The 25124-nt window shown below is 45.2% G+C and overlaps 1 protein-coding gene across 1 annotated transcript; it reads right to left on the reverse strand.

Moving 5' to 3' along the window:
* Nucleotides 1–17591: 17591 nt before the first annotated feature.
* Nucleotides 17592–23926, reverse strand: spag6 (sperm associated antigen 6). The gene is made up of 11 exons (XM_055881625.1): nucleotides 23752–23926; nucleotides 23523–23618; nucleotides 23192–23358; nucleotides 22672–22855; nucleotides 22322–22527; nucleotides 21935–22108; nucleotides 21505–21657; nucleotides 19095–19286; nucleotides 18798–18914; nucleotides 18305–18450; nucleotides 17592–18181 (listed from the first exon to the last, which is right to left on the reverse strand). Exons 1-11 carry the CDS (start codon nucleotides 23774–23776, stop codon nucleotides 18118–18120), a joined length of 1524 nt encoding a protein of 507 aa, XP_055737600.1. The 5' UTR covers nucleotides 23777–23926; the 3' UTR covers nucleotides 17592–18117.
* Between the last annotated feature and the right edge of the window lie 1198 nt (nucleotides 23927–25124).

Raw genomic sequence — 25124 nt, forward strand, 5'->3', positions numbered from 1 at the left:
ACTCCAGGTGTAGGAGACGTTAGTTCCCTGTTCTAACAGAGCCTCAAAGAGAACCACCTGGTTCTTATGGACCACACTTGAGTTGGCAGAGAGTTCTAGACCCGCTGGAACCTTCTCTACATAGAACACACGTTCCGTAGCCATACTTCTGTAGAACTCATTATAGGCCCACACTCTGATCTGGAACACTCCCTCTGGGGATGCAATAAAGATTCAACAGTTTGACAAATATCAACTATTACAGTGTGTCCAAAATGTCTTCATGCCTGAATTTCAGGAGAATGTAAGGTATTGTTTTTATTTTTATTTCAATTTGCAAACATAATTACTTGTTAACCTTTAGTGAACTGGTGATAGGTAGATGCACTCTTTCCCAGCGAATGAGAGACACCGTTCACATATGAAGTTGGCAACCCGTCTCCGAAGTCAAAAACAAAATGGGCGCTGTGGGAGAAGGAGTGTCCTCTGAACAGGAGGAGGGACGTGGCGTAGGTCCCAACAGCCTGCAGGTGGAGCGCTGCCCGATCCGACCCAAATGGGTACTGGACCTGAACGTGACCCACGGGGCCATGAACCCTGACCTTTAGGTGTCGGCTGACTGAGGTGTGGCCCAGGGGACAGTAGGTTGTCACGGTAATGTTATACATCCCTGGAACAACTGCCTGGAGATGAAGGGAGCTCACACTGGTGTTCCTGGGACAGAGGGAGAGATGGAGGGATGATGAATAGATTGAGGGAGTGGTGTGGAGCGAGAGAGAGAGAGAAACAGAAAAGGGACATAAAACCAAAGAAGAGAGAAACAGAAAAGGGAAAACATAAAACCAAAGAAGAGAGAGAGAAACAGTAGGGAGAAAACAAGGTAAAAAAAATGTACTTTCTGTGACAGTAAATATCTTCAGGGGATAGACTTACCTGTCTGTGTGACTGTGAGTGGTGAGTTCTGGGAGAGACACCTGCCACTCAAACACCAAGGCCCCGCCTCTGACCACTATCGCTGTTGCTTTGATGAAGTCAGCTAATCGGATCACAGCAGGTGTGGCCAACACTAAGAGGACGTCACAAATTGGCTCCTCCGTGGTTACCTCATGTGCTAATATCAAAGCTGCTGATTTAGAGGAAGAAAAAGTCAGCTGGAGGGTAGTTACTAGATTACCATGCAAGAGAGGACAGGGTAGTTACTAGATGACCATGTTAGAGAGGACAGGGTAGTTACTAGATTACCATGCAAGAGAGGACAGGGTAGTTACTAGATGACCATGTTAGAGAGGACAGGGTAGTTACTAGATGACCATGTTAGAGAGGACAGGGTAGTTACTAGATGACCATGTTAGAGAGGACAGGGTAGTTACTAGATGACCATGCAAGAGAGGACAGGGTAGTTACTAGATGGCCATGATAGAGAGGACAGGGTAGTTACTAGATTACCATGCAAGAGAGGACAGGGTAGTTACTAGATGACCATGTTAGAGAGGACAGGGTAGTTACTAGATTACCATGCAAGAGAGGACAGGGTAGTTACTAGATGACCATGTTAGAGAGGACAGGGTAGTTACTAGATGACCATGTTAGAGAGGACAGGGTAGTTACTAGATGACCATGTTAGAGAGGACAGGGTAGTTACTAGATGACCATGCAAGAGAGGACAGGGTAGTTACTAGATGGCCATGATAGAGAGGACAGGGTAGTTACTAGATTACCATGTTAGAGAGGAAAGGGTAGTTACTAGATGACCATGTTAGAGAGGACACGGTAGTTACTAGATGACCATGTTAGAGAGGACAGGGTAGTTACTAGAATACCATGCAAGAGAGGACAGGGTAGTTACTAGATGACCATGTTAGAGAGGACAGGGTAGTTACTAGATGACCATGTTAGAGAGGACAGGGTAGTTACTAGATTACCATGATAGAGAGGACAGGGTAGTTACTAGATTACCATGATAGAGAGGACAGGGTAGTTACTAGATTACCATGATAGAGAGGACAGGGTAGTTACTAGATTACCATGTTAGAGAGGACAGGGTAGTTACTAGATGACCATGTTAGAGAGGACAGGGTAGTTACTAGATGACCATGCAAGAGAGGACAGGGTAGTTACTAGATGACCATGTTAGAGAGGACACGGTAGTTACTAGATGACCATGTTAGAGAGGACAGGGTAGTTACTAGAATACCATGCAAGAGAGGACAGGGTAGTTACTAGATGACCATGTTAGAGAGGACAGGGTAGTTACTAGATGACCATGTTAGAGAGGACAGGGTAGTTACTAGATTACCATGATAGAGAGGACAGGGTAGTTACTAGATGACCATGATAGAGAGGACAGGGTAGTTACTAGATTACCATGTTAGAGAGGACAGGGTAGTTACTAGATTACCATGATAGAGAGGACAGGGTAGTTACTAGATGACCATGTTAGAGAGGACAGGGTAGTTACTAGATGACCATGTTAGAGAGGACAGGGTAGTTACTAGATGACCATGTTAGAGAGGACAGGGTAGTTACTAGATGACCATGTTAGAGAGGACAGGGTAGTTACTAGATGACCATGTTAGAGAGGACAGGGTAGTTACTAGATGACCATGTTAGAGAGGACAGGGTAGTTACTAGATGACCATGTTAGAGAGGACAGGGTAGTTACTAGATGACCATGTTAGAGAGGACAGGGAAGTTACTAGATTACCATGTTAGAGAGGACAGGGTAGTTACTAGATGGCCATGTTAGAGAGGACAGGGTAGTTACTAGATGACCATGTTAGAGAGGACAGGGTAGTTACTAGATGACCATGATAGAGAGGACAGGGTAGTTACTAGATTACCATGCAAGAGAGGACAGGGTAGTTACTAGATGACCATGTTAGAGAGGACAGGGTAGTTACTAGATGACCATGTTAGAGAGGACAGGGTAGTTACTAGATGACCATGTTAGAGAGGACAGGGTAGTTACTAGATGACCATGCAAGAGAGGACAGGGTAGTTACTAGATGGCCATGATAGAGAGGACAGGGTAGTTACTAGATTACCATGTTAGAGAGGAAAGGGTAGGTACTAGATGACCATGTTAGAGAGGACACGGTAGTTACTAGATGACCATGTTAGAGAGGACAGGGTAGTTACTAGAATACCATGCAAGAGAGGACAGGGTAGTTACTAGATGACCATGTTAGAGAGGACAGGGTAGTTACTAGATGACCATGTTAGAGAGGACAGGGTAGTTACTAGATTACCATGATAGAGAGGACAGGGTAGTTACTAGATTACCATGATAGAGAGGACAGGGTAGTTACTAGATTACCATGATAGAGAGGACAGGGTAGTTACTAGATTACCATGATAGAGAGGACAGGGTAGTTACTAGATTACCATGTTAGAGAGGACAGGGTAGTTACTAGATGACCATGTTAGAGAGGACAGGGTAGTTACTAGATGACCATGCAAGAGAGGACAGGGTAGTTACTAGATGACCATGTTAGAGAGGACACGGTAGTTACTAGATGACCATGTTAGAGAGGACAGGGTAGTTACTAGAATACCATGCAAGAGAGGACAGGGTAGTTACTAGATGACCATGTTAGAGAGGACAGGGTAGTTACTAGATGACCATGTTAGAGAGGACAGGGTAGTTACTAGATTACCATGATAGAGAGGACAGGGTAGTTACTAGATTACCATGATAGAGAGGACAGGGTAGTTACTAGATGACCATGATAGAGAGGACAGGGTAGTTACTAGATTACCATGTTAGAGAGGACAGGGTAGTTACTAGATTACCATGATAGAGAGGACAGGGTAGTTACTAGATGACCATGTTAGAGAGGACAGGGAAGTTACTAGATGACCATGTTAGAGAGGACAGGGTAGTTACTAGATGACCATGTTAGAGAGGACAGGGTAGTTACTAGATGACCATGATAGAGAGGACAGGGTAGTTACTAGATGACCATGTTAGAGAGGACAGGGTAGTTACTAGATGACCATGTTAGAGAGGACAGGGTAGTTACTAGATGACCATGTTAGAGAGGACAGGGTAGTTACTAGATTACCATGCAAGAGAGGACAGGGTAGTTACTAGATGACCATGCAAGAGAGGACAGGGTAGTTACTAGATGACCATGTTAGAGAGGACAGGGTAGTTACTAGATTACCATGATAGAGAGGACAGGGTAGTTACTAGATTACCATGTTAGAGAGGACAGGGTAGTTACTAGATGACCATGTTAGAGAGGACAGGGTAGTTACTAGATGACCATGCAAGAGAGGACAGGGTAGTTACTAGATGACCATGTTAGAGAGGACACGGTAGTTACTAGATGACCATGTTAGAGAGGACAGGGTAGTTACTAGAATACCATGCAAGAGAGGACAGGGTAGTTACTAGATGACCATGTTAGAGAGGACAGGGTAGTTACTAGATGACCATGTTAGAGAGGACAGGGTAGTTACTAGATTACCATGATAGAGAGGACAGGGTAGTTACTAGATGACCATGATAGAGAGGACAGGGTAGTTACTAGATTACCATGTTAGAGAGGACAGGGTAGTTACTAGATTACCATGATAGAGAGGACAGGGTAGTTACTAGATGACCATGTTAGAGAGGACAGGGTAGTTACTAGATGACCATGTTAGAGAGGACAGGGTAGTTACTAGATGACCATGTTAGAGAGGACAGGGTAGTTACTAGATGACCATGTTAGAGAGGACAGGGTAGTTACTAGATGACCATGATAGAGAGGACAGGGTAGTTACTAGATGACCATGTTAGAGAGGACAGGGTAGTTACTAGATGACCATGTTAGAGAGGACAGGGTAGTTACTAGATGACCATGTTAGAGAGGACAGGGTAGTTACTAGATTACCATGTTAGAGAGGACAGGGTAGTTACTAGATGACCATGATAGAGAGGACAGGGTAGTTACTAGATTACCATGATAGAGAGGACAGGGTAGTTACTAGATTACCATGATAGAGAGGACAGGGTAGTTACTAGATGACCAGGATAGAGAGGACAGGGTAGTTACTAGATTACCATGTTATAGAGGACATGGTAGTTACTAGATGACCATGAAAGAGAGGACAGGGTAGTTACTAGATGACCATGTTAGAGAGGACAGGGTAGTTACTAGATGACCATGTTAGAGAGGACAGGGTAGTTACTAGATGACCATGCAAGAGAGGACAGGGTAGTTACTAGATGACCATGTTAGAGAGGACAGGGTAGTTACTAGATTACCATGCAAGAGAGGACAGGGTAGTTACTAGATTACCATGCAAGAGAGGACAGGGTAGTTACTAGATTACCATGCAAGAGAGGACAGGGTAGTTACTAGATTACCATGCAAGAGAGGACAGGGTAGTTACTAGATTACCATGCAAGAGAGGACAGGGTAGTTACTAGATGACCATGTTAGAGAGGACAGGGTAGTTACTAGATGACCATGTTAGAGAGAACAGGGTAGTTACTAGATGACCATGTTAGAGAGGACAGGGTAGTTACTAGATGACCATGTTAGAGAGGACAGGGTAGTTACTAGATGACCATGTTAGAGAGGACAGGGTAGTTACTAGATGACCATGTTAGAGAGGACAGGGTAGTTACTAGATGACCATGATAGAGAGGACAGGGTAGTTACTAGATGACCATGATAGAGAGGACAGGGTAGTTACTAGATGACCATGTTAGAAAGGACAGGGTAGTTACTAGATGACCATGTTAGAGAGGACAGGGTAGTTACTAGATGACCATTTTAGAGAGGATATGGTAGTTACTAGATGACCATGTTAGAGAGGATATGGTAGTAAAAAGCCCCTGGCTTCCGTCCCTTCTAGTTTCTCCATGTAGTGAGAAGGCGCGAGGATCAGATTATCAGATGTGCTTGAGAGGAATTCCACAAAAGCCTTATACAATTCTGATGTTGAAATACAGGTTTAGTTGGACAGCAATCAAGAATGCAGGAATTATTGGAGGGGGAAAGCCAGGTAAGGAACTTTTCAATGTTACTCTGCCCCAGTCTTGGCAGTTTCTAATGTTACTCTGCCCCAGTCTTAGCAGTTTCTAATGTTACTCTGCCCCAGTCTTAGCAGTTTCTAATGTTATTCTGCCCCAGTCTTGGCAGTGTCTAATGTTACTCTGCCCCAGTCTTAGCAGTTTCTAATTTTACTCTGCCCCAGTCTTATCCGTCTCTAATGTTACTCTGCCCCATTTTTAGCTGTTTCTAATGTTACTCTGCCCCAGTCTTAGCAGTTTCTAATGTTACTCTGCCCCAGTCTTAGCAGTTTCTAATGTTACTCTGCCCCAGTCTTAGCAGTTTCTAATGTTACTCTGCCCCTGTTTTAGCTGTTTCTAATGTTACTCTGCCCTGGTTTTAGCCATTTCTAATCTTACTCTGCCCCAGTCTTGGCAGTTTCTAATGTTACTCTGCCCCAGTCTTAGCAGTTTCTAATGTTACTCTGTCCCAGTCTTGGCAGTTTATAATGTTACTCTGCCCCAGTCTTGGCAGTTTCTAATGTTACTCTGCCGCAGTCTTGGCAGTGTCTAATGTTACTCTGCCCCAGTCTTCGCAGTTTATAATGTTACTCTGCCCCAGTCTTAGCAGTTTATAATGTTACTCTGCCCCAGTCTTGGCAGTTCCTAATGTTACTCTGCCCCAGTCTTGGCAGTTTCTAATGTTACTCTGCCCCAGTCTTAGCAGTTTCTAATGTTACTCTGCCCCAGTCTTAGCAGTTTCTAATGTTACTCTGCCCCAGTCTTGGCCGTTTCTAATGTTACTCTGCCTCGGTCTTGACAGTTTCTAATGTTACTCTGCCCTAGTTTTAGCCGTCTCTAATGTTACTCTGCCCTAGTTTTAGCCGTCTCTAATGTTACTCTGCCTCGGTCTTGACAGTTTCTAATGTTACTCTGCCCTAGTTTTAGCCGTCTCTAATGTTACTCTGCCCTAGTTTTAGCCGTCTCTAATGTTACTCTGCCCCAGTCTTGGCAGTTCCTAATGTTACTCTGCCCCAGTCTTGACAGTTTCTAATGTTACTCTGCCCCAGTCTTAGCCGTTTCTAATGTTACTCTGCCCCAGCCTTAGCAGTTTCTAATGTTACTCTGCCTCAGTCTTGGCAGTTTCTAATGTTAATCTGCCCCAGTCTTGGAAGTTTCTAATGTTACTCTGCCTCAGTATTGGCAGTTTCTAATGTTACTCTGCCCCAGTCTTGGCAGTTTTTAATGTTACTCTGCCCCAGTCTTGGCAGTTTCTAATGTTACTCTGCCTCAGTCTTGGCAGTTTCTAATGTTACTCTGCCCCAGTCTTAGCAGTTTCTAATGTTACTCTGCCCCAGTCTTAGCAGTTTCTAATGTTACTCTGCCCCAGTCTTGGCCGTTTCTAATGTTACTCTGCCTCGGTCTTGACAGTTTCTAATGTTACTCTGCCCTAGTTTTAGCCGTCTCTAATGTTACTCTGCCCTAGTTTTAGCCGTCTCTAATGTTACTCTGCCCCAGTCTTGGCAGTTCCTAATGTTACTCTGCCCCAGTCTTGACAGTTTCTAATGTTACTCTGCCCCAGTCTTAGCCGTTTCTAATGTTACTCTGCCCCAGCCTTAGCAGTTTCTAATGTTACTCTGCCTCAGTCTTGGCAGTTTCTAATGTTAATCTGCCCCAGTCTTGGCAGTTTCTAATGTTACTCTGCCTCAGTATTGGCAGTTTCTAATGTTACTCTGCCCCAGTCTTGGCAGTTTCTAATGTTACTCTGCCTCAGTCTTGGCAGTTTCTAATGTTACTCTGCCTCAGTCTTGGCAGTTTCTAATGTTACTCTGCCCCAGTCTTGGCAGTTTCTAATGTTACTCTGCCGCAGTCTTGACAGTTTCTAATGTTACTCTGCCCCAGTCTTAGCCGTTTCTAATGTTACTCAGCCCCAGTCTGAGCAGTTTCTAATGTTACTCTGCCGCAGTCTTGACAGTTTCTAATGTTACTCTGCCCCAGTCTTAGCCGTTTCTAAAGTTACTCTGCCCCAGCCTTAGCAGTTTCTAATGTTACTCTGCCTCAGTCTTGGCAGTTTCTAATGTTAATCTGCCCCAGTCTTGGCAGTTTCTAATGTTACTCTGCCTCAGTATTGGCAGTTTCTAATGTTACTCTGCCCCAGTCTTGGCAGTTTCTAATGTTACTCTGCCTCAGTCTTGGCAGTTTCTAATGTTACTCTGCCTCAGTCTTGGCAGTTTCTAATGTTAATCTGCCCCAGTCTTGGCAGTTTCTAATGTTACTCTGCCCCAGTCTTGGCAGTTTCTAATGTTACTCTGCCTCAGTCTTGGCAGTTTCTAATGTTACTCTGCCTCATTCTTGGCAGTTTCTAATGTTACTCTGCCTCAGTCTTGGCAGTTTCTAATGTTACTCTGCCTCATTCTTGGCAGTTTCTAATGTTACTCTGCCTCATTCTTGGCAGTTTCTAATGTTACTCTGCCTCATTCTTGGCAGTTTCTAATGTTACTCTGCCTCATTCTTGGCAGTTTCTAATGTTACTCTGCCCCAGTCTTGGCAGTTTCTAATGTTACTCTGCCTCAGTCTTGGCAGTTTCTAATGTTACTCTGCCTCAGTCTTGGCAGTTTCTAATGTTACTCTGCCCCAGTCTTGGCAGTTTCTAATGTTACTCTGCCTCAGTCTTGGCAGTTTATAATGTTACTCTGCCTCAGTCTTGGCAGTTTATAATGTTACTCTGCCCCAGTCTTGGCAGTTTCTAATGTTACTCTGCCTCAGTCTTGGCAGTTTCTAATGCTACTCTGCCTCAGTCTTGGCAGTTTCTAATGTTACTCTGCCTCAGTCTTGGCAGTTTCTAATGCTACTCTGCCTCAGTCTTGGCAGTTTCTAATGTTACTCTGCCTCAGTCTTGGCAGTTTCTAATGTTACTCTGCCCCAGCCTTAGCAGTTTCTAATGTTTCTCTGCCCAAGTCTTGGCAGTGTCCTTCTGTTCAGGCACACCATCTTAAAACAGTTGAAAAGCTTTAAACATTCACACGAACATAGACATATTATGGTGAATCAGAGTAAAGTACTTGAGAATGACATTTTTCCTTACCATTTACCCTGGTACTGAGGGCTAGGCTCGGCCCAATGACCGGTGGTAGAGTTATATCCATGGTGACCGTGTGTAACCACTTTCTGAAGAGCTGAACACACACGTTCACAGACCTGTTCTCAGAGGAGACTAGGTTCTCAGCTCTGACCTCGACCTCAGTGGTCCCAGTACAGTCAAACAACAAACCCACGGTCACCTCCTCCCATGCTGTGTAGCTGTTGTTCTGGTACAGCACGGATGTGTTCGTTAACACCACCACAGACATGTTCGACCCTGTTGTGATGGTGAACAACGCTGCGGTCGGACAGTCGACCGTGACCACTCTTGGAACATTCAACAAAAATTCTCCGACTGGATCTTGGACCAGGAAGTGTGTGTGGAAGCCAACCCAGCTGATTGGGTTGAAGGCTTTGACCGTGACCAGATAGGTCCCTGCGATCGAGAATGTCATGGTCACGGTCCAGGCCTCCGTGATCCTGTTGAACACAGTGGTGTTGCCCCTAGCAACTGTCCAAAGCATCTTAGAACCCATGCGGTCAGCCTGGCTGGTGACCGTGAGGTTGAGTTCTGACCGTGACTGAACCACAGCGCTCCACGTTCCAGCCGGCCAGAGCCGGCGTATGCGGTCGTACACCACCAGGGGGCAAGGGAGACAGGCGGAGAGTAGCGGCACAGCAGGATCAGAGAGGGAGAAGACTGTGGCTGAGAGGGTATACTGTCCCACGGTGGGGGGGAGGGGGTAGTGCAGGCGGAACTGGAGGTGGCAGCTGGTCTGGCCATAGGAAGAGCGGAGGTGCAGGGGGCTGGAGGGCTGGGGGTAAGAGGACAGGGAGAGGGTGTGGGTGAATTGGAGGGACACGGTGTGATCGTCATTGTCATGACCCTGGGTTTGGTTGTGGTTGAGTTCAAGCGCTAGGGTAAAGTTGTAGAAGTGGTCAGGTTCATGACTGTAGGTTTGGTTTTGGTTGAGGTTGTGATCTTCTGTTTGGTCATGGTTTTGATTGTTTTCATGGTCAGCATCGTCATGATTGAAGGTTTGGTTGAGGTTGTGATCTTCTGTTTGGTCATGGTTTTGATTGTTTTCATGGTCAGCATCGTCATGATTGAAGGTTTGGTTGAGGTTGTGGACATGGTCTTGGTTGACGCTGTGTTTTCCCTGGTAGGTCAGTGTGAGGTTGAGCAGTAGGCTCTGTCTCTGCGTGGTGTAGAGCTGCAGGTCCACAGAAATGTTCTGACCAGCAGCCAGATGGTACCCAGACCGACTCTCCAGAATCAAATCACACACAACACGCCTCACCACCGCCTGTACACAGAGAAAGAGCACCCCTATTACAAGTGAAGTCTGAAGAAATCAGGTAGAGCTATCAAACTGAATGTGTTACTCAATCCACCTGTAAAATGTTAACAGACTGTTTATAAATTAGTGCTTGACTGAAAGTAACATAGTGGCAGACTACTCACAATATGGATGGTTTTCTCAGTCCAGCCATATTTATTGGAAGCATTGACCTTGACAGTGTGAATCCCCTCAGTTTTAAACAGTTGCCTCTGAAAATATGGAATAGAGTCCAATTGTCATGATATCATAACAGTGAACGAAAAGTTTTGACCCCTAGAAAAGCCCAAGTCAGATGTGGTGTAAACCTCTCACCACAGTGCTGCTCAGACAATCAGAATCGGGAAGGCAGTCTATCTTTACATCCCTCCTCTTTCCCTCCTCTTCCTCTTCCTTTTCATCATCACTGATGAATCTCCAGTGGAACTGCACCCTGATTCCAGCTCCTACATATGCCTGGAGGGTGAGGGTATCACCCAGGTAGGCCTTCTCCAGAGCCCGGGATTGGGTGTCCTGGGCTGGGTAGGGCAGGCAGGAGGGGGTACCCCCTTGCCCCTGGACCAGGCTGACCTCCAAACCCTCTGGAGAGGGATGCAAGACAGAGAGATAGAGGGAGGAGAAGAGCTGGGAGAGGAGGTTGGAGACTGAGATCTCTAGAGAGAGAGGGAGAGGGGAGAATGTGAGATGTAACATTTCTTATTCCCATTAATAAAAAATAAAACATCTATTTGTTTTTGACATACTAATTTGGTATGTTCCAGGGTTTTCCAGCATCCAATCAGAGGAGAAGGTGAAGAAGCCATCGTCCTGGATGATGACGCTGTGTGAACTTTGACCTTTGTGGCCCTTCCCACTGAATTGAACATCCACAGACGATAGGTTCTCTCCTTCCAGGCCATATATCCCTGACAACCACACAACGGTCCAATCATAACCAACAAACAACACATCAACTAATCAGTCAATGATGAGGTTATTCATATGTAATTACCATTTTACACTGTAACTTCTATAAAACCAGGTAAATAGTGGATTGATAAAAAGTTTAACTAACCTGTTGGCTGAGTGGGAGGAGCCGCCAGGTATCCAGAAACCTCCAAGAGGAAAGGCATCCCAGAATGCACTGTGTCAGTCAGTACTGCCAGGCTGACATTCCGGATGTAAGGCCCCAGTGTTCTGTATACAGCCAACATGTCCTTCCCATCTCCACACGGCAGACAGACAGAGTCACAACACCTGCAGACAGATAGGGTATACATACAGTAGGTGTCAGAGATGTTTGAATTAACATACAGTACCCAGCGGTCTAGTCAATAGTTTTGTATGTAAAAATAGGAGACAATGAATCTAAACTTCTCCTGGGTATATTCAAGTTTCAAATTTCAAGTTTAATTGACATCATGTAATATAAATCTTACTCACTAGGGCTCTCACAATCAAAACTGCATAAAATATATCTCACCACCCTGTAGAGTTGTTTTGTGGGACAGTGTCTGACTCCCCTTTAGTAGAGATGTCTGGACACTCCCTGGCCACCAGCCCCTCCATCCCATAATGACCACAGTAACACGTCTCCCCCGACAACGCTGCCACATCGTACCTGCAACATACAGGAAAAAATCGAATCATCTTCATTACAGATTTAGTTGTCTGATTACTTTTAAATCTATCTAGCTCTCTCACTCTCCCTCGTTCTCTTTCTCTCTCTCCCTCTCTCTGTCTCCCTCTCTCTATCTGAAGAAAGTCTGTGGTTTAGGAATGTGTAGACATGCCTTACAGATTATTTGTCTTCCCTTCATACAGGACACCATGCCTGCTTAGTGAAAATGTAACTCAAAAACATTTTCCACGGCATTGTCAGAAAGGGGCTGATTCTATGTCTCCACATCAAGGATGCATGTCAAGCGCATCACAACAGGTGTTTTTCATTTGTTATGTTTCTATCAAACATTATACAGTTTGTGAATATTGTTTTTTTTTAAGTAAGCTTCTTTTCTGTGGTGATATAAAAGTACAATAACTCCCTCTCTTACCCGCCATCCAGACAGCCCTGTGAGCAGGTGATGGGGTGGAGTCCTCGACAATCCGGGGCTTTAGACAGACCACTGGCTGGTCCAGCAGAACTGTTGTTATAACACCCCACAAACCACTGCAACACTGTGGTACAGAATAACAGGCAAGACACAAAAGGTAAGATTGTTTATTTGATCAAATTGGTTTACTTTAAGTGGTTGGGTAGGCTAGTTAATTATATGAAAATGACTTACATAAATGAATGCAATTTAAAACACTTAGGCCTGTAACAACTACACAAATGGTCATTCTTTGACAAAAATTGTTTAGAAAAACACCAGGCGTTTTATTGCAAAATATTTTAGGTGAATGAATCACTTGTTTTCCGTGTAGTGGCCTGTCGTTTGCATTAATTGTATAGGCGACAGTTGGGCTGTTTGTATTGCCTTAGGCCTGATTGTAAAAGAGTTTAAAAATGCCTACCTTTTCCTGAAATGCTTTCAGTAGCTCCGTTGACAACAAACGCGTAAATGCAAACGATAAACGTTTGTGTGCATAAGAAATGCATTTTCCATTTGTCTGCGTTCGTTGGTGGATCTGCGTCAGATCGGGCGGACTGGCTGCAGTAAAAGAGATGCAGCGAGATGGAGATGAAGGACTGAAGAGGCTGTAGATAAAAGTTATAGGTGGGCGTGTTTTCACGTTAATAAGAAATGAGAACAGGTAACAGCTGCAACCCTGAACCCACTGTATGCGGTGTGAGAAACAGAATATACACTGGTGTGAGGAAATGTATGAAAAACTGAAACAAAACGATTTCACTAAGGAAGAGAGAAAGCATCCCTTTGTACGATAATTTACAATTCTCTTAACCGGGAGCAGATTGCAGAGATTGCGCACGTGCACACACGCACGCACACACACACGCGTAAACACTTTTATAATTAGCATTCCTGCCACTGTCAGTCAACCTTCACACAATCATCTGTAGTCATAATTAGACTACATTGCCCTGCAGTCATTGCGAGTCAATACCTGCCACTACACAGCCTTAGAGACAGGCCTTCATGTACTTGCCACATCTGGTCAGCAGGGTTGTTAGCGTCATTATAGTATTAATAAACCTATGAACGATATTGGCTTACTAAGTTACAGGATATGTGTTCACTGTCAAAAATGGGTCCCTTCATGCACCATGCAAAACACTGTGTAATTGGATTGTAAAAGCCAGTAGTTGTCCTCATGTACTCTAGCTATGTTGCATGGTGGATTGTGCTTGTTGAGTTACAGTAATTTTACAGTAACATGGTGCATCCTTATGCACAGGCCAGAATCTGTATTGCCTTCAGAAAGTATTCACATTCTTTGACCTTTTACATATTTTGTTGTGTAACAAAGCGGGATTCAAATGTATTTAATTGTCGCTTTTGGTCAATGATCTATACAAATACTTGTAAGAATGTAAGAAAAATAAAACTCAAATATATCTTGATTAGATCAGTATTCACCCTCCTGGCCTCCCGAGTGGTGCAGTGGTCTAAGGCACTGCGTTGCAATGCTTGAGGTGACACTACAGACCTGGGTATGATCCCAGGATGTCGACCGGGAGACCCATGAGGCAGCGCACAATAGGCCCAGTGTTGCCCGGGTTAGGGAAGGGTTTGGCCGGCAGGGATTTCCTTATCCCATCGCGCTCTAACGAGTCCTTGTGGCGGGGCGGGCGCCTGCAAGCTGACTTCGGTCACCAGCTGGACGTTGTTTCCTCCGACGCATTGGTGTGGCTGGCTTCCGAGTTAAGCGAGCAGTATGTCAAGAAGCAGTGCGGCTTGGTAGGGTCGTGTTTCAGGGGATGCATGGTTCTCAACCTTCACCTCTCCTGAGTCCGTAGGGGAGTTGCAGGGATGGGACAAGACTATAACTACCAATTGGGGAGAAAAAGTGGTAAAATTACAAAACAATAATGTATTCACTCTCCTGAGACAATACATGTTAGAAACAGATTTGGCAGAATTACAGCTGTGAGTCTTTTTGAGTAAGTCTCTAAGAGCTTTGCACACCTGGATTGTACAATATTTGCCCACTATTCTTTAAAAAATTCTTCAAGCTCTAGCAAGTTGGTTGTTGTTTATTGCTAGAAAGACATGTTCAAGTCTTGCCTGCATCTTGGCCACTCAGAAACATTCAATGTTGTCTTGGTAAGCAACTCCAGTGTAGATTTGGCCTTGTGTTTTAGGTTATTGTCCTGCTGAAAGGTGAATTCGTCTCCTAGTGCCTGTTTTTTTCACCTTTATTTAACCAGGAAGGCCAGTTGAGAACAAGTTCTCATTTACAACTGCATCTGTTGGAAAGAAGACTGAACCAGGTTTTCCTCTAGGATTTTGCCTGTGCTTAGCGCTATTCCTTTTCTTTCTATCCTAAAAAACTCCCTAGTCCTTGCCGATGACAAGCATACCCATAACATGATGCAGCCACTACCGTGCTTGAAAATATGAAGAGTGGTACTCAGTGATGTTTTGCATTGGATTTGCCCCAAACATAACTCTTTGTATTCAGGACAAAAAGTAAATTTCTTTGCAATATTGTTTTGCAGTATTTCTTAAGTGCCTTGGTGCAAACAGGATGCATGTTTTAGAATATTTATATTCTATACAGGCGTCCTTCTTTTCACTCTGTCATTTAGGTTAGTATTGTGGGGTAACTACAATGTTGTTGATCCATCCTCAGTTTTCTCATATTGCAACCATTAAACTCTGTAACTGTTTTAAAATCCCTGTTGGCCTCATGGTGAAATCCCTGAGCAGTTTCCTTCCTCTAAGGCAACTGAGTTAGGAAGGATGCCTGTATCTTTGTAGTGACTGGGTGTATTGATACACCATCCAAAGCCTAATTAATAATTTCACCATGCTCAAAGGGATTTTCAGCATCTGCTTATTTTTTTATATTTATATTTTTTTTTAAGATTCTACCAATTTTTGGGGGTGAGGCATTGAAAAACCTCCCTGGTCCTTTTGGTTAAATCTGTACTTGAATCTGTGCTCAATTGAGGGATCTTACAGATAATTGTATGTGTGAGGTACAGAGATGAGGTAGTCATTCAAAAATTATGTTAAACACTATTATTGAACACAGAATGATTCCATGCAAATTATTATGTGACTTGTTAAGCACATTTTTACTCCTGAACTTATATAGACCTGCCATAACAAAGGGGTTGAATACTTATTGACTCAAGACATTTCAGATTTGAATTATTATTCATTTCAAAAATGTTATACAGACAAAATTCCACTTTGACATTATGGGGTATTGTGTGTAGATCAGTGACACAAAATCTAAATGTAATCCTTTTAAATTCAGGCTGCAACAAAACAAAATGTGGATAAAGTTATAGGGTGTGAATATTTTCTGAAGACACTTTACAGCCTTAAGCATATCTTCTTGCAGCCTTTAACCCTGGTGAGGCTAATAGGCCTGAATAATATAGGTCTTCCTATATCCTATATTATAAGAATAATGACAAAGTGAGGGTGATTATCACACACACTGTGGGGATTCACGCCTGTCCAGGTGCTCTGTGTGTGTGTGTGTGTGTGTGTGTGTGTGTGTGTGTGTGTGTGTGTGTGTGTGTGTGTGTGTGTGTGTGTGTGTGCGTGCGTGCGTGCGTGCGTGCGTGCGTGCGTGCGTGCTTGCTTGCTTGAAATTAAAAGTGCTTCTCGTGTGAACATTAAATCCTTCTTTGTTTATCTGAAATGTTAATTAAGATGACCGGAAATGAATAGATTACCCAATAAAATAAATATATTACTCACACGCCCTATCGAATGTTGCAAGAAATGTATAAACAAATTGTCCGTCCATATGGATGAACGTTCCAACCCCCCTTGAAAATCATAAAACGAAAACTTGTTTTTGTATCTTAAATTAAAGTTAGATTTCTAAAGTAGCAGACAACCTAGGTCTGAATTAGCAGACCGCATTTCAGTCTAAAAAAGAAGATCAATTACATGAGAGCATTGTAGCGTCAGAAGATTTGTAGTCTAACGTAGTTTATATGATTTATTCAGAGTGTGTGAGGGCTTTGGTTCTTTTTGCTTAACTTTTTTCTCTCCCGTTTATGGGCTTTAAAAATACAACCATTATGTTAAGGAAAATGTTCCTATTTATCCTAACAATTAGCCGGTATACTAAGTCTATTATTAATTCATTAAACGATTTACTGAGACAAAAAAGCAATAACACATTTAAATGTACATTTCGACAGACTTTATTCATTCTGAATTGTGCTCCAGAGAACTCGCATTGATTTTCTCCTCTCTCTAGTCTGAGAGGCTGCAGTGAACCTTGAATTCTAAACCATTGATTCGACGGGCCATTTCAATTCAATCCAAATTGACATCTTACCCAACCCAACAGCAACTCTTTTCATTATATTCTAAACCCAAGTTTATTTTTATACAAAATATTCTGGTGGTCCTGTAATAAGGCTCCTCGCCCATATACGTCAATAGCAGACAATTTTTTTATGTTAACTTTATTTAACTAGGCAAGTCAGTTAAGAACAAATTCTTATTTTCAATGACGGCATGGGAAAAGTAGGTTAACTGCCTTGTTCAGGGGTAGAACAACAGAGTTTAACCTTGTCACCTCGGGGATTCGATCTCGCAACCTTTTCGCTTACTAGTCCAAAGCTCTAACCACTAGGCTACCTGCCTCCCCAAATCATTCTGCACATCATGTAGCCCAGTAGTGGTTAGAAAGACTCGCACATACACCAACCATATTTTTACCGTCAGCGCAATCTGGAGTTAACCCATGTCACGGACAGTAAACAAACAGTCGCCATGTGCTGCACAACTGTTGGGAAAATGAAATGTGAGACGGAAGGAGAATGCGGCCGCCAGGGAGCAGCAGAGAGCTGGTTACAACTTGTATGGGTCTGTGCGGTAGCCTACAACAACCGCAAAGGCAGCTGTCAACGACATTCTGTCTGTATGATAAAAAAATGTATCTTATTAATCAGAATTAATTTGTTGACATTCAACTGAGTACTAGTTTATAAGATGAGGTGCAACAAAGGAATCGTTAGGAAGACATTATAAGACGATCCATCTACAGGTCCTAGGAAGTCCTAGAAAACATTATTTTAAGGAGGAAATACTGAATATGGAAAATAACAATGCAGAGTTCGTATCTAAAATTGAGTATATCTTTATTTTCACTGTTCTGTTTTAATTAAAAATATTTATGGTGTTAGGCTTGTTACGTTTCATTTACTATAATGTTTATTTTATTTTTTGAAAGACATGCATGCTGGATGAAAAGCAATAATGCACACAACATTACATTTCTAGTGGAAACAATCATATATCCTATAAATATAAAATAAACCTATGAATATTAGCTGCATATACAATGGTTCAATACTAATAAGTGACTTGTTTAGGCATACAGACTACACTGTTGAGCAAGTTAATAATGCAATTCCTCATTCCTCTTAACAAATGCTAACACAGACCTACACAGCTATGACAATGCATATACAGTCCATATGATAATGTACTGGCCATTGAGACAAAGACAGACAACATAATCACTGCAATAATAAGAGATTGTTTTATATAGGTCTGCTGTCCTCATATTCATGGTCGGGGGTGAAATAGTCAAATCAGTAATAGAGGTATGTGAGCCCGTAACCCCCAGTAAGCTGGGCTAAGACCCTCAGACAGGCTGGTACTTCTCTACCCGCGCCAGCAGAGTCTCTGAGTAGCCAGGGGAGTAGTACCTACAGCAAGAGAACAGAGGACACATTTAGGGTTCACTTGGGGCTGAGGAAATGCCTGGTAGTCGAAACATGCTAGATGAATATGATGTTTTTGTGTGAGATTGTGTGTGTGTGTGTGTGTACCTGACTATCTCCTCAGGGTAACAGTTGTTGATAGAGTTGATGTACTCCTGCAGGGCAGATCCAGGATCAGCCTTAATTTCCTGAACCTTCTTCAGGCCTCCGCTGGTTACAAACAGACGACGAGCCTTGCTGTCATGGGGCAGCACCTGGAGAGGGGGGAGAGAAGGGGAGAGGGGGGAGAGAAGGGAAGAGGGGAGGATACAAGGAATAGAATGCACTGGATTTTGAAACCCTGGGCTGTCTGAACAAAACCTTCAGGGCTGGTTACCCAGACAGAGATTAAATCAAGTCTTGCACTTGTAAACTGGACTGATGAAAATTATGTTTCTCAAACATGTTTTAAAAAATGTCCTAAACTTATATGTATTAAAACATTCTGATTTCCAAGTTGAAAATAGTATTAGGCTGTGTGGGGCCCTTGTAGAATATTTTCTGTGATACCTAGTAGTCTGAAGAGGCCTATGTAAATAAGTGTTGACAAATGCGCCCCCACCTTGCTGAACTGGCAGACGACATGTTTCAGGATGTTGCTCGGAGCTTCGTAGAGCAGGGGCTCCAGAGCAGGCAGGTAGGTGCACTTCTGTAGAATGCTCTTCAGAGCCTTCTTAGCCTGGGGGACAGAAGCAGGGAGGGGAGATGTCAGGACTCAGGATGATAGAGAATACGTTATGGTCTTACTGTCTGCAGCTCTTATGACCCTCAGAATTGTTCAGTAAGATCTTCAGTAGCATCCCTGCCTACTACACAGGTTTTGTGTAACCTGTGACAACATTGACATATGACACCTTACCTTGACCTGCAGGTCCTCTGAGCTGTCCGTGTCCATGTAGAGGGCCAGCAGCTTGGGCAGGACGTTAGCTGTGGACACGGCCCTAGCGTGCTCCGGGGTGTGGCGGCCGATCTGGCCAAACGCCCACGCTGTGGCCGCTTTGATGTGCTCCTCTGGCTCCTCAGACAGACAGATGGCCAGCTGGGGCACCCCCTACAGGGCCGGAGGAGCAACAACAACCAGGGAGGACAGGAGGAGGCGAGAGGTTATGAAGGAGAGGGAAGGAGGGAGGAGGAGAGCGGTTATGAAGGAGAGGGAAGGAGGGAGGAGGAGAGAGGTTATGAAGGAGAGGGAAGGAGGGAGGAGAGAGGTTATGAAGGAGAGGGAAGGAGGGAGGAGGAGAGAGGTTATGAAGGAGAGGGAAGGAGGGAGGAGGAGAGCGGTTAGAAAGGAGAGGGAAGGAGGGAGGAGAGAGGTTATGAAGGAGAGGGAAGGAGGGAGGAGAGAGGTTATGAAGGAGAGGGAAGGAGGGAGGAGGAGAGAGGTTATGAAGAAGAGGGAAGGAGGGAGGAGGAGAGCGGTTAGGAAGGAGAGGGAAGGAGGGAGGAGAGAGGTTATGAAGGAGAGGGAAGGAGGGAGGAGAGAGGTTATGAAGGAGAGGGAAGGAGGGAGGAGGAGAGAGGTTATGAAGGAGAGGGAAGGAGGGAGGAGGAGAGCGGTTAGGAAGGAGAGGGAAGGAGGGAGGAGGAGAGCGGTTATGAAGGAGAGGGAAGGAGGGAGGAGAGAGGTTAGGAAGGAGAGGGAAGGAGGGAGGAGGAGAGCGGTTAGGAAGGAGAGGGAAGGAGGGAGGAGAGAGCGGTTAGGAAGGAGAGGGAAGGAGGGAGGAGGAGAGCGGTTAGGAAGGAGAGGGAAGGAGGGAGGAGGAGAGAGGTTATGAAGGAGAGGGAAGGAGGGAGGAGGAGAGCGGTTAGGAAGGAGAGGGAAGGAGGGAGGAGGAGAGAGGTTAGGAAGGAGAGGGAAGGAGGGAGGAGAGAGGTTATGAAGGAGAGGGAAGGAGGGAGGAGGAGAGCGGTTAGGAAGGAGAGGGAAGGAGGGAGGAGAGAGGTTATGAAGGAGAGGGAAGGAGGGAGGAGGAGAGAAGTTAGGAAGGAGAGGGAAGGAGGGAGGAGAGAGGTTATGAAGGAGAGGGAAGGAGGGAGGAGGAGAGCGGTTAGGAAGGAGAGGGAAGGAGGGAGGAGGAGAGCGGTTAGGAAGGAGAGGGAAGGAGGGAGGAGGAGAGTGGTTAGGAAGGAGAGGGAAGGAGGGAGGAGGAGAGCGGTTAGGAAGGAGAGGGAAGGAGGGAGGAGAGAGGTTATGAAGGAGAGGGAAGGAGGGAGGAGGAGAGAAGTTAGGAAGGAGAGGGAAGGAGGGAGGAGAGAGGTTATGAAGGAGAGGGAAGGAGGGAGGAGGAGAGCGGTTAGGAAGGAGAGGGAAGGAGGGAGGAGGAGAGCGGTTAGGAAGGAGAGGGAAGGAGGGAGGAGGAGAGTGGTTAGGAAGGAGAGGGAAGGAGGGAGGAGGAGAGTGGTTAGGAAGGAGAGGGAAGGAGGGAGGAGGAGAGAGGTTATGAAGGAGAGGGAAGGAGGGAGGAGGAGAGCGGTTAGGAAGGAGAGGGAAGGAGGGAGGAGGAGAGAAGTTAGGAAGGAGAGGGAAGGAGGGAGGAGAGAGGTTATGAAGGAGAGGGAAGGAGGGAGGAGAGAGGTTATGAAGGAGAGGGAAGGAGGGAGGAGAGAGGTTATGAAGGAGAGGGAAGGAGGGAGGAGAGAGGTTATGAAGGAGAGGGAAGGAGGGAGGAGAGAGGTTATGAAGGAGAGGGAAGGAGAAAGAGCTAACACCTTAGAGACATGCACAGTGCACACACACACACACCCCTTGGAGACATGCACAGTGCACACACACACACACCCCTTGGAGACATGCACAGTGCACACACACACACCCCTTGGAGACATGCACAGTGCACACACACACACACACCCCTTGGAGACATGCACAGTGCACACACACACCTTAGAGACATGCACAGTGCACACACACACACACCCCTTGGAGACATCCACAGTGCACACACACACACACCCCTTGGAGACATGCACAGTGCACACACACACCTTAGAGACATCCACAGTGCACACACACACACACCCCTTGGAGACATGCAGTGCACACACACACCTTAGAGACATCCACAGTGCACACACACACACACCCCTTGGAGACATGCACAGTGCACACACACACCTTAGAGACATCCACAGTGCACACACACACACACACCTTGGAGACATGCACAGTGCACACACACACCTTAGAGACATGCACAGTGCACACACCTTGGAGACATGCATAGTGCACACACACACCTTGGAGACATGCACAGTGCACACACACACACCTTAGACACGATGACGGCCATGGCAAGGTTTTCAGAGTGTGCGGCCACATATCCAAGCATCATGATCCCAGGTAACCGCACGTTACCACGGCTATCACCCAGGTAGTCAATTACCGCAGCCACACCACCCGCGTTCACGATCATCAGAGACAGCTATACACACACACACATTCAGGCGAGGGTAGGGATACAGGTGAGAATTTGTTTTGGTACCTCTAGTGTGTGGTGTGTTTGGTGTAGATGAATGTGTGCTTTGAAGTGTGGTGTGTGTATCATCTGTGTACCTCTGATGTTTGGTGTGTGTGTGTGTGTGTGTGTGTGTGTGTGTGTGTGTGTGTGTGTGTGTGTGTGTGTGTGTGTGTGTGTGTGTGTGTGTGTGTGTGTGTGTGTGTGTGTGTGTGTGTGTGTGTGTGTGTGTGTGTGTGTGTACCTCAGGTGTGTGTTTGGTGATCTCTCTCATCAGTGTGGTAACATTCTTCCTGACGTACTCATCTGGGTCTCGGAGGCAGGCCAGGACAGCAGGGAAGATCTCTGCTTCCACCACCATCTCAGCCAGGTCCACCGAGTGCTTACTGATCTGACTCAGGGCAGAGAACACCTGCCTCTGAATGGAGGGGGGGGGGGGGGGGGGGGGGCATGGGGAGGGAGAGGAATTGAAGAAGAGGAGAGGGAGGAAAGAACGAGAGTGGGATGCAGGGTTTTAGAGACGACTGTAACATCTAACCTAATCTCGTTTATGTCTTTCCACATGACATACATTTAATCTGCAAACCTGTCTAGGTAGGCCTTATTTTGTCTCAGTGTTCCTGCCCCTCACCTTCAGTTTGGCATCAGGGTTGAGGATCATCTGGGCCAGGTGTGCGATGGCGCCAGTGTCGACCACAGTCTGAGCTAGCTCAGGGGAGTGCTTGGCGATGTCGCTAAGGGCCGAGGCAGCGATGCGTTTCAGGGCCACCTCTGGTTCCTGGATACACAGCACCAGCAGAGGAACGGCCCCCGCATCCACTACCGCCTGAGACAGGTCTACATACAGAAAGGGGAGGGTTGTTACTGTGTGTGTGTGTGTGTGTGTGTGTGTGTGTGTGTGTGTGTGTGTGTGTGTGTGTGTGTGTGTGTGTGTGCGTGCGTGCGTGTGTGTGCGTGCGTGTGCGTGTACGATATCCTTACGTGCATTGTGGCGTGCAATGTATCCCAAAGCCCAAGCAGCAGCCTCCTTGACCCCAGGGTCAAACTCTTCCAGAGAGATGACCAGAGCGTCCAGCGCTCCACAGTCCACCACGGCCTGGGCCAGAGCAGGGCTGTGCTTGGCCACCGCACGCAGGACAAACGCTGCTGCCTTCTTATAGAACCTCTACACACACACACACACGCACACGCACATACACACGCACACAAACACACCGATGGGAGAATAAAATATTTAATGAACATTTAGCAGATGCTCTTTAGCAAGAGTATACATTCAGAGCAATGGCCAAGCACCCAGATCCCTGTGAGAAGGTAGATACCAGATAGAGAGAGAGGCCCTGCTGTGGTGTGAAAGGTGCTTTAGGCTCTGCAGTGGCCCCCTTCCCAGGGGAGAATGCCAACACACTCTCAGTGTCAGGGACAACATTCAGCATGGTGCATGAGGGAGGGTATGTAGGTGTACACACACACATACACACATACACAGACAGAGACATACGTTCTGCTCGGTCAGGGAGTAGACGAGCTGTGGGAGGATGTCTCCCTTGACGACGGCCTCTGCCAGGTCGTCATTGTAGTTGGCCAGCCGTCCCAGAGCTAGAGCAGTTGTCTGCTGGATGGTAGGAACCACGTCTAGCAGTAAAGGCCTCAGCAGGGACATCACACCTAGAGGAGGGACAGGTAGGTACAGTAGGGAAGGACTTGTGTCTTGTTATAAGAGCTAACTTTAGCTATAGAAATGTGATCAGAAGCACATCAATGAGTCACCTAAAAGAGGATATTGGTTTAGAGAGAAACGGGTACTGTAGGCGACTCAAGTCCCAACTTACCAGCATTTTGTAAAGTTTCAATGTTTTGTGGTCTTGTTGCAAGCTCAGCAATAGTCTGCACAAACTGTGTCCTTGATTTCTGATACTGCTCAAACACTAAAAAATAGATCCATTAATATTTCAACAAATGAGTCATCGTGTTCTTCAAGTTTTGCCTGGCACTGCTTGGGGTTCAATCAAAACTGTCTTGAAAACAGTCGTGAAAACATGCAACTTCGAATGATCTTACCTTGTAAAACCTGTCGTTGACTCATGATTACAATTCGATTTTTTTTTTTAAAGAACTCCACTTTTCTAATAAATTTCTAATAAATATGTGAGTTTTCCCTGAAAAGCAGCAGTAAACAGTGCGATGCAGCATCTAACTCTCGCAGCCTCAAGTTTGGGTTAGCGTGTTACTGTTGCCGTAGCAACAAACCGGAAGCAAAAGCAGGTTGCGTCACTGAGCTGTAACGAGATACACGTCTCTTAGACCTTTTTTTTTTTAAACAACAAATCAATACAGAGAGTACACGAGGGAACACAAGTATATATAGATTATATACAATGGACAATTGAGCTAGATGGTACAGTATTACATTACACAAAGACCTTAAGGGATATACATACACTTATAATTCTAACAGCTTTTTGGTTAGTAGAGTATTTAATGGTCTTAAAATACAGTTCCATTTCTTTTTGTTGGGTAAGAAAATGTGTTTTTGTGTTTGTTAATTTACATTTGTGAATATGAAATTTGGCCAAAAGAATAATTAAACTAATTACATAAAAATGTTTCAGCTTATTCCTATCGTAGGTAAAGAATCCAAGCAGTACATCTCTCCACAATAGTGTAAGACCTTCATAAAAGTGTACGTCTCTTAGCCCTCACAATGGGAGTCGTTGTCCACAAGCTGTCTAGCTCCCGCCTTTCCTTTCTTTGGATGAGTGAATACATCTCATTATTGTAAATCTTGTTTTGAATATTCGATTATATTTGTTGACGTCAACCGCCTGTATTCAATGGAGATAGATGCTATGCTACTAGCCTACATGAATATGCATACTCTAATGGCTGCGTTTCAAACTCATTAAAAGACACATCCTCCTCCACTTACCTTATGGCCTTGGGGGAATCCCCGCGGCCATCTTTGTCGTGGGTCGAAATGATTATCCAAGCAATGGAAGTTGGCAAAGTAAGCCCATCATCCCTCGTTTTTGGTCGAGTTTGTGAGTGTACAATTATGTTCCAGTGAAGGGAAATCTTTAATGTTACAGCATACAATGACATTCTAGATGATTCTGTGCTTCCAAATTTGTGGCAACAGTTTGGGGAAGGCCCTTTCCTGTTTCAGCATGACAATGGCCCCTTGCACAAAGCAAGGTCCATACAGAAATGGTTTGTCGAGATCGGTGTGGAAGAACTTGACTGGCCTGCACAAAGCCCTGATCTCAACTCCATCGAACATCTTTGGGATGAATTGGAACGCTGACTGCGAACCAGGCCTAATCACCCAACATCAGTGCCCAACCTCACTATTGAGGTCCCTGTAGCAACATTCCAAAATCTAGTTGAAAGCATTCACAGAAGAGTGGAGGCTGTTATAGCAGCAAAGGGGGGAC

This window comes from Salvelinus fontinalis, chromosome 25 (genome assembly GCF_029448725.1).
Source record: "Salvelinus fontinalis isolate EN_2023a chromosome 25, ASM2944872v1, whole genome shotgun sequence".
Taxonomy (NCBI): Eukaryota; Metazoa; Chordata; class Actinopteri; order Salmoniformes; family Salmonidae; genus Salvelinus; species Salvelinus fontinalis.

Bases quoted from the DNA above. Each gene is read 5' to 3' on its own strand.
- spag6 (XM_055881625.1), bottom strand. From the start codon at position 23,776: ATGAGTCAACGACAGGTTTTACAAG. The intron at 22,109-22,321 runs GTGAGGGGCAGG...CCCTCCATTCAG, and splicing joins ACCCTGATGCCAAACTGAAG to AGGCAGGTGTTCTCTGCCCT. The intron at 18,915-19,094 runs GTAAGGTGTCAT...TCTGTCCCCCAG, and splicing joins CAGAGGACCTGCAGGTCAAG to GCTAAGAAGGCTCTGAAGAG.